Here is a 13,896-nt window from a genome sequence, read left to right as displayed (position 1 = left end):
GAATGCAAGTTGGTACAGCCACTTTGGAAAACAGTGTGGAGGTTCCTCAAAAATTTAAAAATAGAGCTACCCTATGACCCAGCAATTGCACCACTGGCTATTTACCCCAAAGACACAGATGTAGTGAAAAGAAGGGCCATATGTACCCCAATGTTCATAGCAGCAATGTTTGCAATAGCCAAACTATGGAAAGAGCTGAGATGCCCTTCAACTGATGAATGGATAAAGAAGATGTGGTCCATATATACAATGGAATATTACTCAGCCATCAGAAAGGATGAATACCCAACTTTTACATCAACATGGATGGGACTGGAGGAGATTATGCTAAGTGAAATAAGTCAAGCAGAGAAAGTCAATTATCATATGGTTTCACTTATTTGTGGAACATAAGGAATAGCATGGAGGACATTAGGAGAAGGAAGGGAAAAAATGGCGGGGGGGATTGGAGGGAGAGATGAACCATGAGAGACTATGGACCTGAGAAACAAACAGGGTTCTTGGGGGGAAGGGGGGAAGGGGGGGTTGGTTAGCCCGGTGATGGGTATTAAGGAGGGCACGTACTACATGGAGCACTGGGTGTTATACCAAAACAATGAAGTGTGGATCACTACATCAAAAACTAATGATGTATTGTATGGTGACTAACATAGCATAATAAAATTTAAAAAAAAAAACACAAAAAACAACAAATGCTACAGGCTAAAGGAATTTTTAACTTCAGGATCAGACTAGTGATACCTTTAAAGATCTTCTTTAATGGCTCTACAAAATTAAAAAATCATTTTTAAAAAGCCGATCAGTTCTTTGAAGCCACAAAAAAACTATAAAGTCACTTTATTTTTTTTATGTATAAAGAAAAATCACATTTTTTCACTTTTTAAATTTTTAATTTAATTTTTTTATCATTTTATTTTTTGTCATCATGGTAAGTATAGTCTTTAATCCCCATCCTCTATTTCCCCCAACCCCCCACCTGCATCCCCTTCAGTAACCTTCAGTTTGCTCTCTAATAGCTAAGAATCTGTTTCTTGGTTTGTCTCTCTTTTTTTTTCCTTTGCTCCTTTGTTTCTTCCACATATGAGTGAAATCATGTGGTATTTGTCTTTCTCTGACTGACTTGTTTTGCTTAGCATTATATTCCCTAGCTCTAACCATATTGTTACAAATAGTATTCCAGTGCGTGCGTGTGTGTGTGTGTGTGTGTGTGTGTGTATACCACCTCTTCTTTATCCATTCCCCTATTGATTGACACTTGGGCTGCTTCCATATTGGCTATTGTAAATAATGTAATGCTGCAATCAACACGGGGGTGCATGTATCCCTTTGAATTATTGTTTTTGTACTTTTTGGGTAAATACACAGTAGTTGAACTACTGGATCATAGGGTAGTTCTATTTTTAACTTTTTGAGGAATCTCCATACTGTTTTCCATAGTGGCTATACCGGTTTGCATTCCCACTAACACTGCAAGAGGATTTTTTCTCCACATCTTTGCCAATACTTGTTTTCTTGTGGTTTTGATTTTAGCCATTTGACATGTGTAAGGTGATAACCTCAAAGCAAGTTTTGATTTGCATTTCCCTGGTGATAAGTGATGTTGAGCATCTTTTTATGTGTCTGTTATCCATCTGTATGTCTTTGGAGGAATGTCTCTTCGTGTCTTCTGTCCATTTTTTAATTGGATTATCTGTTTCTTTGGCTGCTATGTTTTATCAGTTCTTTATATATTTTGATACTAGCCCTTTATCACATATGTCATTTGCAAATACCTTCTCCCATTCAGTAGGTTACCTTTTGGTTTTGTTGATTATTCCCTTTTTATTCACATTTTTATTTTGACATTGTCCCAATAATTTATTTTTGTTTTTGTTTCCCTTGCCTCAGGAGACATATCTAGAAAAATGCTCCTACAGTTGATGTCAGAGAGATTACTGCCTGTGCTCTTTTTAAGGATTTTTATGGTTTCAGGTCTCACATTTAGGTCTTTAATCCATTTTGAGTTTATTTTTGTGTATGATAAAAGAAAGTGGTCCAATTTTATTATTTTTGCATGTGGCTGTCCAGTTTTCCCAACACCATTTGTTGAAGATACTGTCTTTTTCTCATTGAATATTCATTCCTCCTTTATCAAAGATTAATTGACCATATAATTGTGGATTTATTTCTAGGTTTGCTGTTCTATTCCATTGATCTATGTGTCCATATTTATGTCAGTACCGTACTCTTTTAATTACTACTGCTTTGTAACGTAACTTGAAATCTGGGTTACAATAACTCCAGCTTTGTTTTTCTTTTCAAGATTGTTTTGGCTGTTCAAGGTTGTGGCTCCATACAAATTTTAGGATGGTCTTTTCTAGTTCTGTGAAAAATGCTGTTGGTATTTTGATAGGAATTACATTAAATGTATAGATTGCTTTGGGTAGTGTAGACCTTTTTAAAAAATATATTTTATTTATTTACTTGAGAGAGACAGAGATAGTGAGAGAGAGCACCAGTGGGAAGGAGAGGGAGAAGCAGGCTCCCTGCTGAGTAGGGAGCTGGATATGGTGCTCAATCCCAGGACCCCAGGATCATGACCTGAGCCAAAGGCAGCTGCCTAACTGGCTAAGCTACCCAGGCACCCCAGTATAGACCTTTTAACAATATTTGTTCTTCCAATCCACGAGCATGGAATGTCTTTCCATTTCTTTGTGTCATCTGGAATTTCTTTCATTGGTGTTTTATAGTTTTCAGAGTACAGGTCTTTCTTTCACCTCTTTAGTTTATTCCTAGGTATTTTTTTGGTTTTGGTGCAATTGTAAGTGCGACTGTTTTCTTGATTTCACTTTTGCTGCTTCATTATTAGTGTATAGGAATGCAACAGATTTCTGTACATTGATTTTGTATCCTGCAACTTTACTGAATTCATTTATCAGTTCCAGTAGATTTTTGGTGGAGTCTTTAGGGTTTTCTATATATAGTATCATATAACCTGCACATGAGAGTTTTACCTCTTTTTTACCAATTTGGATGCCTTTTTTTCTTTATGTTGTCTAATTACTAATCTAGAACTTCCAGTACTATGTCGAATAAAAATGTTTGAGTGGACATCCTTAACTTGTTCCTGACCTTAGAGGAAAAGCTCTCAGTTTTTCCCTATTGAGTATGCTGTTGGCTATGGGTTTTTCATACAAGGCTTTATCATGTTGAGCTCTATTCCTTCCAGACCTACTTTGCAGAGGGTTTGTATCATGAATGGATGTTGTACTTTGTCAAATCCTTTTTCTGCATCTACTGAAATGACCATATTGTTTTTATCCTTTCTCTTATTGATGTGACATATCATGTTGATTGTTTTGTGAATATTGAACTACCCTTGTATCCTGGGAATAAATCCCACTTGGTCATGGTGTATGGTTTTTTTTAATATATTGTTGAACTCGGTTTGCTAATATTTTGTTAAGGATATTTGCATCTATATTCATAAGAGATACTGGTCTGTAGTTCTCTTTTTTTTTTTTTAAAGATTATTTGAGAGAGAGAGAGAATACAGCAGGGGGAGGGACAGAGGGTGAGGAAGAGAGAATCCTCAAGCAGACTCCCCCTTGAGCACGGAGCCCATCATGGGCCATGATCCCAGGACCCTGAGATCATGACCTGAGCTGAAATCAAAAGTCCGGCGCTTAACAGACTGAGCCACCCAGGTGCTTCTGTAGTTCTCTTTTTTTGTGTTGTCTTTATCTGGTTTTGGTATCAGGGTGATACTGGCCTCATAGAATGAATATGGAAGTTTTCCTTCCTCTTGTATTTTTTTGGAATAGTTTGAGAATAGGTATTAACTCTTCTTTAAATGGTAGAATTTGCTGTGAAGCCATCTGGTCCTGGACTTCTGTTTTTTGGGAGTTTTTTGATTACTGATTCAATTTCATTGCTGGTAATTGGTCTGTTAAATTTTCTACTTCTTCCTGTTTTAGTTTTGATAGGCTATATGTTTCTAGGAGTTTATCCATTTCTTCTAAGTTGTCCAGTTTGTTGGCACATAGGTTTTCATAACATTCTGTTACAAATGTTTGTATTTCTGTAATGTTGTTTGTTATGCCTTCTCTTTCATTAGTGATTTTGTTTATTTGGGTACTCTCTTTTTTTTTTTGGATGAGTCTTGCTGGAAGCTTATCAATTTTGTTGATCTTCCTTTTGCTGCGTTTGGGTTTTATTTGTAAATTTATTAAAATCACCTTGATATAACCACATTTACCATATTTAAACTAAGATAGAACAGGCTGGGCTAAGAAAGACTCCAACAAGCTATTAACTCTGGTTGTCAGAATTAAAGTCACACCTGCTGACAAATCCTGAGTTTCATGACAGAGTCAGATGAGGGAGTCTTGTTTTTGTTTTAATATTTTATTTATTTATTTATGTATTCTTGTTATTTTATTTTAATTTTATTATTTATTTATTTTTATTATCATGTTCAGTATTTATTAATTTTAGAGAGAGAGAGAGCATGAGCGCGGGAGGGGAACAGGGAGAGGAAGAGAGAATCTCAAGCAGACTCCATGCCCAGCGTGGAGCCCAACATGAGGCTCGATCCCATGATCCCAAGATCATGACCTGAGTCAAAACAAAGAATTGGATGCTGAGCTGACTATGCCATCCAGTTACCCTGAGTTTTCATTGTTTTAATGAACCGTAGTATTCATTATTAACATGAAGATAAAAAATGGCAATTCCTGAAAAAGACTGTGGCTAGATAATGTGACCTATGAATTAGAATAGTTTGGAATAACATTTTATAGATTAATTTTTTTTGGTTAACACTTCATTCTATACACTTCTTACTTACATCTCTTGGAAGTCTTTCCCAAATCTATCAGTTTAATTCTTGACTGCATTGAACTGAAACTATTCCCCAAATCTATCAGTTCAATTTCTTGAGTAAAGCAGTATAATAAATCTAATTCATTTATTTCTTAGGTGATTATGAGTTTAAGTTTAGTGCCAACAGAATAAAAATCAATTGCCATTGCAAAATATTGATAATCATATTTGATAGTGAACCACTATTATAATTATCCCTTTTTTTTAGTCTTTAACACACAAACATATAATTGTTAAGGGAATTTAAAAATTCATAAAAAAGAAACAAATACTTTTCAATTTCATTTTCTTATAACTCAATTATAATTTTTTAACTTATTAAATCATCTGTTCAACAAGTACAGATGTGCAACTACTGTGAGTAAAGCAAAATAGTAGGTACTGAGTTTTAAGTGAGAAAGATTAACATGGTCTAATGATATAATGGGAAAGTGAAATCTTACATATATAGCATCTATAGATGTTATCCTGAGGCAGTGAGAAAACCACTGAAAAGCTATATCCAGAAGATATACTTGCTTAGTCTCTTAAATACATCACTATAATATTTAAAAAAAAAATGGATTATAGGACACAAGAATGGATGCAGAAAATGTAGAAGCAGTTTCAGAGACAACGCCACATTCCAGTTAAGGGGATAAAAGCTTTAAACTAGCATTGTGGCAGTGGCAGACAGGGAGAAGAAAGATTTTCTATAGGAACTGGTAGTTTATTTGATATAGGAGAATAAAAATGAGGTAAGATTCAAAGATGAAACTCTGGTTTCTGGTCTGAGCAATTGAGTGGATGGTCAAGTCATTTTCTGTTACAGAGAACACTGGGATAGGAGCAGGTTCTTGGGTGAACTATGATACAAGTCTTGGACTTTCTCTTGGAGGTTAAAAAATTTCCAAGTGGAGACACTGAGAAGCTAATAATAAGAATAGTCTAGGAGTCATTAACATATAATGGTACTTTAAGCCACAGGAAGTATGAAATAACTTACAAGGAGAGACTAATTGAGAAGAAAAGAAGCTCTGACAAGTGTCAAGTGGAAAATGAGTAATAAGCAAAGGAGTCTTTGAGAAAGAATAAACAAAGAAGGACTCAGAGAGTACAGTATCACAGAGAGTCAAAGTAAGAAAGCAAAAAAAAATTTTTTTAAAGATTTTATTTATTTATTTGAGAGAGAGAGAATGAGAGAGAGCGAGTACATGAGAGGGGGGAGGGGCAGAGGGAGAAGCAGACTCCCCGCCGAGCAGGGAGCCCGACGCGGGACTCGATCCAGGGACTCCAGGATCATGACCTGAGCCGAAGGCAGTCGCCTAACCAACTGAGCCACCCAGGCGCCCAAGAAAGCAAAAAATTTTTAAATGAGAAGTATGGTGAAAGGAATAAGGATTGTAGAGAGATAGAGTAAAATAGAAACCGATGAATATTGGAGTGACTGGGTGGCTCAGTCCAGTAAGGGCCTGCCTTCGGCTCAGGTCATGATCCCAGCGTCCTGGGATGGAGCCCCAGAAAGGATTCCCTGCTCAGTGGGGAGCCTGCTTCTCCCTCTCCCTCTGCCTGCAGCTCCCCCCGCCCACCGTCAAGTAAATAAATAAAATCTTTAAATAAAAAAAAAAGAAACTGATGAACGTCAACGGAATTTACTGACGTGAAGCTCATTTGTGAACCTAATGAAAGTTATTTTGGAGAAATAATGAAAGAAGTTTGCAATTGTTGGGGCGCCTGGGTGGCTCAGTCTGCCTTCAGCTCAGGTCATGATCCCAGAGTCCTGGGATCGAGCCCCGCGTCGGGCTCCCTGCTCTGCGGGGAGCCTGCTCCTCCCTCTCCCACCCCCCCTGCTTGTGTTCCCTCTCTTGCTGTGTCTCTCTCTGTCAAATAAATAAATAAAATCTTAAAAAAAAAAGAAGTTTGCAATTGTTTAAAGAGTTTTGGGAGGGGGAAGAAAGGGTCTAGCCAACTTACAAGAAAATTGGTTATGGCAAGGAGAAAAAAGTTAAGACTATGTCTAGGAATGGAGTAATTGCTGATAAAGAGACTGTTTAACTAATAGAAGACTTTAACATGCTAGCATACTTATAGATAATTGAATTCAGAGGGAGATGACAAGTGGAGGCAAACGGATCTTCAGTAGGAGAAGGAGTTCAAAGAGGAATATTGACTTTTGATTGATTCATGAAATTCCTGTCATAATTCAGGTGGACTTATTTTTCTCTTTATAGGAGTTTCACAAATCCAAAGTCGATACTCCTCCTACAGACTTTAATGTTGTGAGCCCCGATGGAGTTTTAGATTATTCATGAATAATTTTATTTGCTAAGAAGCAGCTTCAAAATAATTGTTATATATTTACTCATCATATTTGTTTTTTGCAAGTTCTTTTATTTCTAATTAATCAAAGAATTTTTTGTTTCTTTTTATGTTTTCTCTAGGAAAATTCCTATCCTCTTTTATAATATCATCAGGTATATATCTGGAGCAGAATCAACCCTCTCATTTACATAAAATAAAAAATGGCATATTGTTGGAAAACAGATCTAAATACCAGTGAATCACATCAAGAGCAGAATGAGCACCAAGAATTTCACTCTGTAAATCAGTTCCTTTTCCCTAGCCCAGTCAGTCTGGGTTTTGATCAGCTAGTAGATGAGATCAGTAATAACATTCCACTCTATCAGAGTGAAGTTGAAGAAAACACTGTTTTTGTACCCAGTGCACCAAGCGGGGACTCACGAACACATTCGTTAGATGAAACACACCAAATATCCTTGAATGAATTAACTTCTAAAAGCTCAGAACTCTCCTGTCACCAAGTTAGGAAAACACCAGTAATTGGCTTTAGGAGCTCTGTGCTACCAAATCCTGAAAACATGAACAAAGGAAGCTCTTGGGGAAACCCCATAGGAAAATATCATGGTGTTGATGATTACAGATTCAATATTTTAGCTTCATCATCCACTAGTTTGGATAAAATTAATTCACAGAGAGAATTAGAAAATAAAAATCATAACTACCAGATAGGATTTGAAAGTAGCATCCCTTCTACATATCCATCCTTTTCAACTGACTTCATGCCAAAAGAAGAGAATAAAAGATGTAGGAATATGGACATTGTGGAACATTCTCTGATGCCTTTTGAAGGTTCTTCTTTACCCAGGACCTGGGAAAATACATGGCTAAAGAATAGAGAGGTATGTATTATACATGTTGACTTAAAAAAAAAAGAATCCGAAAGAATCATCCAATAATGTACTGGATTAATTTGGTAATGAGAGTCACTCATCTTAAATAGGAAAATGTATTAATATTATTTGTGAAAAAAATAATTTATTATTCACAAATTCTGTGTTCCTAAATTAATTATTTTTTTTCTGAAGAAAGAAAAAAAATTTGTATCATTTTTAAAGGTCCAGTTTAGTCAAAACTAAATAAAATGTTATAGTCCTTACATTTTATTGGATAAAAATATCATAATTGGAGGTTTTGATGAAAGTACTTTTGATTCTTATTGTGTTATTATGCACACACAGAAACATACATATATCTCATTAGATTTATATTTTGAATCATACTGTCATAAGTTAAAGCTTTATGTCATTATGGTAGGAAAAATGTCCTTTTGCCCAGAGGCTCCTAAATTATACTGTTGGCAGGCATCTTCTATTGGGATCATTCCAAGAGTAGGAAATTAAGCAATCATGTGCAATTCATCCTAATGGTTTCATCAGTAGTTCTCCAATCAATTTAGTCACCATAGAGTTTCTTGTATAATATTTGAATATTTCTCTGCTACCCTGAGTCTAGACACAAGTGAAACTAGAAGTAAACAGTAAAAAAAAAAAAAGAAAGAAAGAAAAAAAGAAGAAAGAAAGAAGGAAATAAAGAAGAAAGAAAGAAAAAGAAAGAAAGAAAGAAAGAAAGAAAGAAAGAAAGAAAGAAAGAAAAAGAAACATTATTGCAGCTGCAATTTACAGGGTGAAGCAAAAGAATTCCTCATTTATTCAACAACTATCATATTCTTAAAACAAACATGATATACTAGGCATAATGAATGCAAAGAAAAGACATGATACTTGATTCAGAAATAGCATATTGCTCAAATTAACTTGTAAACAAATAATGGCAACAAAGTAAAATAACAGAATGAGTCCACAGGAGAAGAAATACCTAATTCTGTCTGAGGCATATGCAGAGGAGGTAGAAACTCAACTGATGTGCATTAAAAGTCAATGAATTTTAGGGTCATCTCTTTCTGATCAGGGCAGAATAACAAGTACTAAACTTCTCCTGAATCAGGCACTGAACAGAAGGCAGTACAGGACATGACCCTTGAGAGAAGGGAAACACCCTAGTGTTGCATGATCATCCTCCTTTCAGCTTGGGGGCACTTTCTTGCTAGTAGAGCAGGATAGTAGAGCCCAATTTAACCAGCATTATCACTAAGCTTGAGAAGGCAGAGCCTGCATTCCAGAGCAGAGTACATTTCCAGCTATGCAATGGGTGGAAGTCAGAAACCTGCATGAGATTTACTGTAGATTTTTGGCCAAGCAAGTGTGTTCACCACACACAAGTGTAAGTTATGCAGTGCCAAAGTTCTAACCTAGCAAGAGAAGACACTGAGCTGAGTACTTCAGGCATTCAACTGAGATTACCCAAAGCTATCTCTTAAAGAGTATAAAACAAATACTCTAGAGTGAATGCTGCACCTACCAAAATAGATGTGGCTTAACAAAAAATAAAATAAAGGCTGAAGAGACCAAAGGGTCTTACTGCCTGCCAGAGAAAATTATATACATTGTAAAAAAAAAACCCAACACAATTTATAATGTGTCATGTATAATGTTGAACATATAATAATAAATACACAGATATGTAAAAGAAGCAAGGAATTATGGCCCCAAATCAAGAAAATAACCCAGTCAATACAAAGAGATTCTGACACAGTCCAGATGTTGAAATTAACAGATAGAGACTTTAAGGTGGTTATAAAAAGAATGTTGAAGTAGATGAAGTAAAAGATGGACATAATGAGTAGACCAATGAAGAATCTCAAGAGAGAGTTAGAAACTACAAAAAAAAATAAAGACTATGAAAATTCTAGTACTAAAAATATAATACCTGAAATGGAAAATCACCCAGTGATTACAGATCTAAGAAGTTCAACAATTCCCAAACAGAATAAATACAAAGACAACCACCTGTAAGACAAATCATAAACATCTGTGAACAAAAGGTAAAGAGAAAATCATAAAAGACAGCAGCAAGGGAAAACAGATTTCACACAGTGGAACAACAATCTGAATTAAAGCAAATTTCTATCAGAAACAACAGAAGCCAGACAACAATGGAATGACATTTTAAAAGATATATATCTATACCTGTATAATATATAGATATATCTATATATAGATACATATACATACATATATATATATATATCTCCATACTTTTGTATCCATTGAGTATACACTTCAAAACTTAAAATGAAATAGATATATAAACAAATATTGAGAGAAATTAGTCAGCTAACATGCACACAAAAATACTAAATAAGTGCTTTGAATGCAAGGAAAATGAGATGGAATCTAGAAATGAATAAAGTGGGGTGCCCGGGTGGCTCAGTCGGTTAAGCGTTTGCCTTTGGCTCAGGTCATGATCCCAGAGTCCTGGGATCAAGTCCTGCATTGGGCTACTTGCTCAGCGGGGAGCCTGCTTCTCCCTCTGTCTGCTCTGCCTGCCACTCCCCGTTTGTGCTCTCTCTCTCTCACAAATAAGTAAATAAAATCTTAAAAAAAGAAAAAAAGAAACGAACAAAGAGCAGTATAAATAGTAAATATATTAGTAACTATGAAAACCTATTTTTGATAGCTGTGTAAAGCAAAACAACAGCATTTTATTGAGAGTTATATATATAGATAGATGAAAATATATGATAACAATAGCATAAAGGATGGAAGGGGTAAATGTTATTTGCTATTGTGAATTCTTACATTGTAAATGCAGTAGTACAGTATTAAGTACACTGTGATATATTGAGGATGCATATTGTTATTTCGAAGCTAAGACAGCCACTAGAAAAATAATACTGAGAAGAAAAACTAAAAATCCAACAGAGGAATTGAATGAAATGAAAAAAAAATTAAATAAACCAAAAAAAAGCAGGGAAGGAAAAACAGAAGAATAAAACAGAATAGAAACAAACAGAAACAAAAATGAGTATGGCAGTCTTAAATCCAACAATATCTATAAGTGTACTAAATATAAATAGACTAAACTTTCCAAGTAAAAAGGAGAAATTGACAAACTAGATTAAAAAAAAGATTTAATTACTATCTACAAGAGATAAACTTAAGGCACAAATAAGTTGAAAGTAAAAGAAATAAAAAGATATAATATTCAATCAGCAAACAAAAAGCTGATTATTAATAGCAGAAAAAGCACAGTTCAAGGCAGAGTATTATTAGTATTTGTATTATTATCATTTCATAATGACAACAGGGTCAATCCGGAAGATACAATAAACTTAAATGTGTTATGTACCTAATAACAGCTTCAATATATACAAAGCAAAAATTACTTCTTTTAAAGTTAATCATACACCCACCTTCTGATAAGCCATTTGTGGATTTATTGATAAGAAATAAAACACAGGTCCACATAAATATTTGTATATGAAAATTAATAATTTTCTTTATAAAAACTATGAACAACCCAAATGTCCATCCACAGGAAGATGGATAAACAAATTGTGAAATAGTCATCAATAGAATAGTACTAATTGGCCATAAAAAAATGAACTATTGATGTGTGGCAACACAGATAAATTTAAAAATATACATCATTTGAGTGAAAAAAAAAAAACAGAAAGGAGAACATAGACTTAATCTATAATGTTAGCAATCTGAATAACAGTAGTTACCAAATGGATGTACAGTTTAACAGAAGGAGGTATGGGGGCACTTTCTAACGTGATGGCGATGTTCTATATTTTTATTGTGATATTGATAGTATGGTTATCTACATTCCTCAAACTTAAATTATATATTTAAGAGTCATACATTTTCTATACACATGACTTCACTTAAAAAATTCCCAAAAAATAAAAATAAAAAACAGAATGAACTGAAGGGATGCAGGATGAGATGTCCCAAACTGTGCCACTTTGGTATAAAGGTTATATCAAGTTAAAAGTAATAAATACCAAGCACATGCTGAAAAACTCTCCACTTCCCCCATAACTGCTTGAATTTACCTTGGAAAGGAGAGCCTGCAACAGGAAGAGAGCTAATAACAGAGACTCCCCTTTACCTAAGGAACTTATGTGCATAATAGGGCAACCCTTGTTTTTCAAACATTTCCTTTCACCTTCTTGCTAATGGCTTTCCTCCCCTTTGTGTCCTCAGGCCCCTACCCCTCTCCTCAGCTCACATAAACTTGGGGTTGCCTCATTGTTTTTGTAATCTCCTGTCTGTGTGAATTCCCCATACTCAAGCCTGTAAAATTTGATTTTCTCCTGTTATTTTGTCTCCTGTCAATCTAATGTTAAGTCCAGCTAGAAGGACAATAGGGCAGAGGAAAGTCTTCCTTCCTGACAGAATCTTTAAAACAAAATTAAAATTGTAGAATTGTATTAATGTTTTCTCCACACCAAACTATATTAATTTAACAGTTTTTATTTTAAGCTGACAGGTTTTTCTCTTCAGCTAGTTGAAGTACCTCAAGGCAGTAATAAGACTCTGGCCTCCTTCTGCGACAAAGTAAAAACGTGAGTGTTGCTATTTCATTAAACTTTGAAATTTTTGTACCAGCAAAAATTTGTCTATTTTAATTTAACATCACTGATTAATTTTGAATGTAAAATGTTAAAGTTTTTAAATAATTTTTAACATAATGAAAAATATAAATTTGTGACAAATTAGTTCATTAACTTCTGGTATTGTTTTTGTTGTTTTTAGTCAAATAATTTTATTCTCTTGAAAATTTAGTTAAAGCTAAATGTTTCATAATTTCATACCTGCCCTTGCTATCTATTGATCATTTAGTCTGCAGTGAATTAATTTCTCCTTTAATAACATAACTGACTGACTTCTCTGGTTCTGTCACAAAATAGCATTGATTTATCCTTCTTATCTGGGATATACTGTTTAAAATGGTGAGAGTGTCCTCCTCTTAATAATTTAATCTTATCTTGAATGAACTGCCAAAATAAATGAGCAAATGCATGGGTGTTTGTCCATCGAAAAACAAATTTGTTCACTAGGGGATATTACAAAAACATCACTGATCCTCTTTTTGCCCCATTAAAATGAACTTATAAATATAGACGTCTTTTTTTAAGACCAGTTTCTCATTAGCAGTTAAAATTTATATAACGCCATCTCTTCTATTGCTAAGGTTCCTGAAAGTTTTGAAAAATTAATGCATTTACATTTTGTTCTCTTGATTTTTATCTATTTATAGCTGTTTTAAAAATAATAAATACACATATAAATGAACTACAATTTATTTATCAGCTATAGCAGCTTACTACTAAATGATAGTTTGGGATTAAAGACTGGAATTATTTATTTAATCATTAATTTAAAAGGTTATTGGAAAGCCTAATAACTAGTCCATGTATGAGAGATATTCAAATGTAGAACAAACAGAAAAGCAAGGTCTCTGCCCTAAAAAACTTGTAACCGTATTGAAAGAATTGAAAGGCACACAGATAAAAAACAAAAAACAAACAAACAAATAAACCAAGGAGCTCAAATCCATGAAAATATTTAATGTTTAATCAATGTCTCACTTGTTAACAGAGAAAAATTAAAATGACTCTTTGGATTCCTAAATTAGGATCTTTAAAGATATCAATATTGATTCTTTTAAGAATAAACTACTCACTGTCAAAAATTGACAAGCACTGCCAGGAACTTTACACTTTAAATCTAAGATGTGATCATTTCTACTCTCTAAGCAGGAGAAAAAGCTCTCTTAATATCACAAGATATCATTCAGTATAAATCCATTGACAAAACACTTATTACTAGTCCTTCCCATCAC

The 13,896-nt window shown here is 34.3% G+C and overlaps 1 protein-coding gene across 1 annotated transcript in view; it reads left to right on the top strand.

The window, feature by feature from the left end:
* Positions 1-13,896, top strand: part of PIK3C2G (phosphatidylinositol-4-phosphate 3-kinase catalytic subunit type 2 gamma) — a 384,724-nt gene that overhangs the window by 30,525 nt on the left and 340,303 nt on the right. The window contains exons 2-3 of the mRNA XM_021690398.2: positions 7,284-8,042; positions 12,534-12,616. Coding sequence (XP_021546073.1) covers positions 7,365-8,042; positions 12,534-12,616 — 761 coding nt within the window. The 5' untranslated portion in view covers positions 7,284-7,364. The remainder of the gene's footprint in view (positions 1-7,283; positions 8,043-12,533; positions 12,617-13,896) is intronic.

The sequence above is a fragment of the Neomonachus schauinslandi genome, chromosome 5, assembly GCF_002201575.2.
Source record: "Neomonachus schauinslandi chromosome 5, ASM220157v2, whole genome shotgun sequence".
Classification (NCBI taxonomy): Eukaryota; Metazoa; Chordata; class Mammalia; order Carnivora; family Phocidae; genus Neomonachus; species Neomonachus schauinslandi.
Note: the sequence above shows the minus strand (reverse complement) of the source record. Positions and strands in the feature narration are given on the sequence as shown.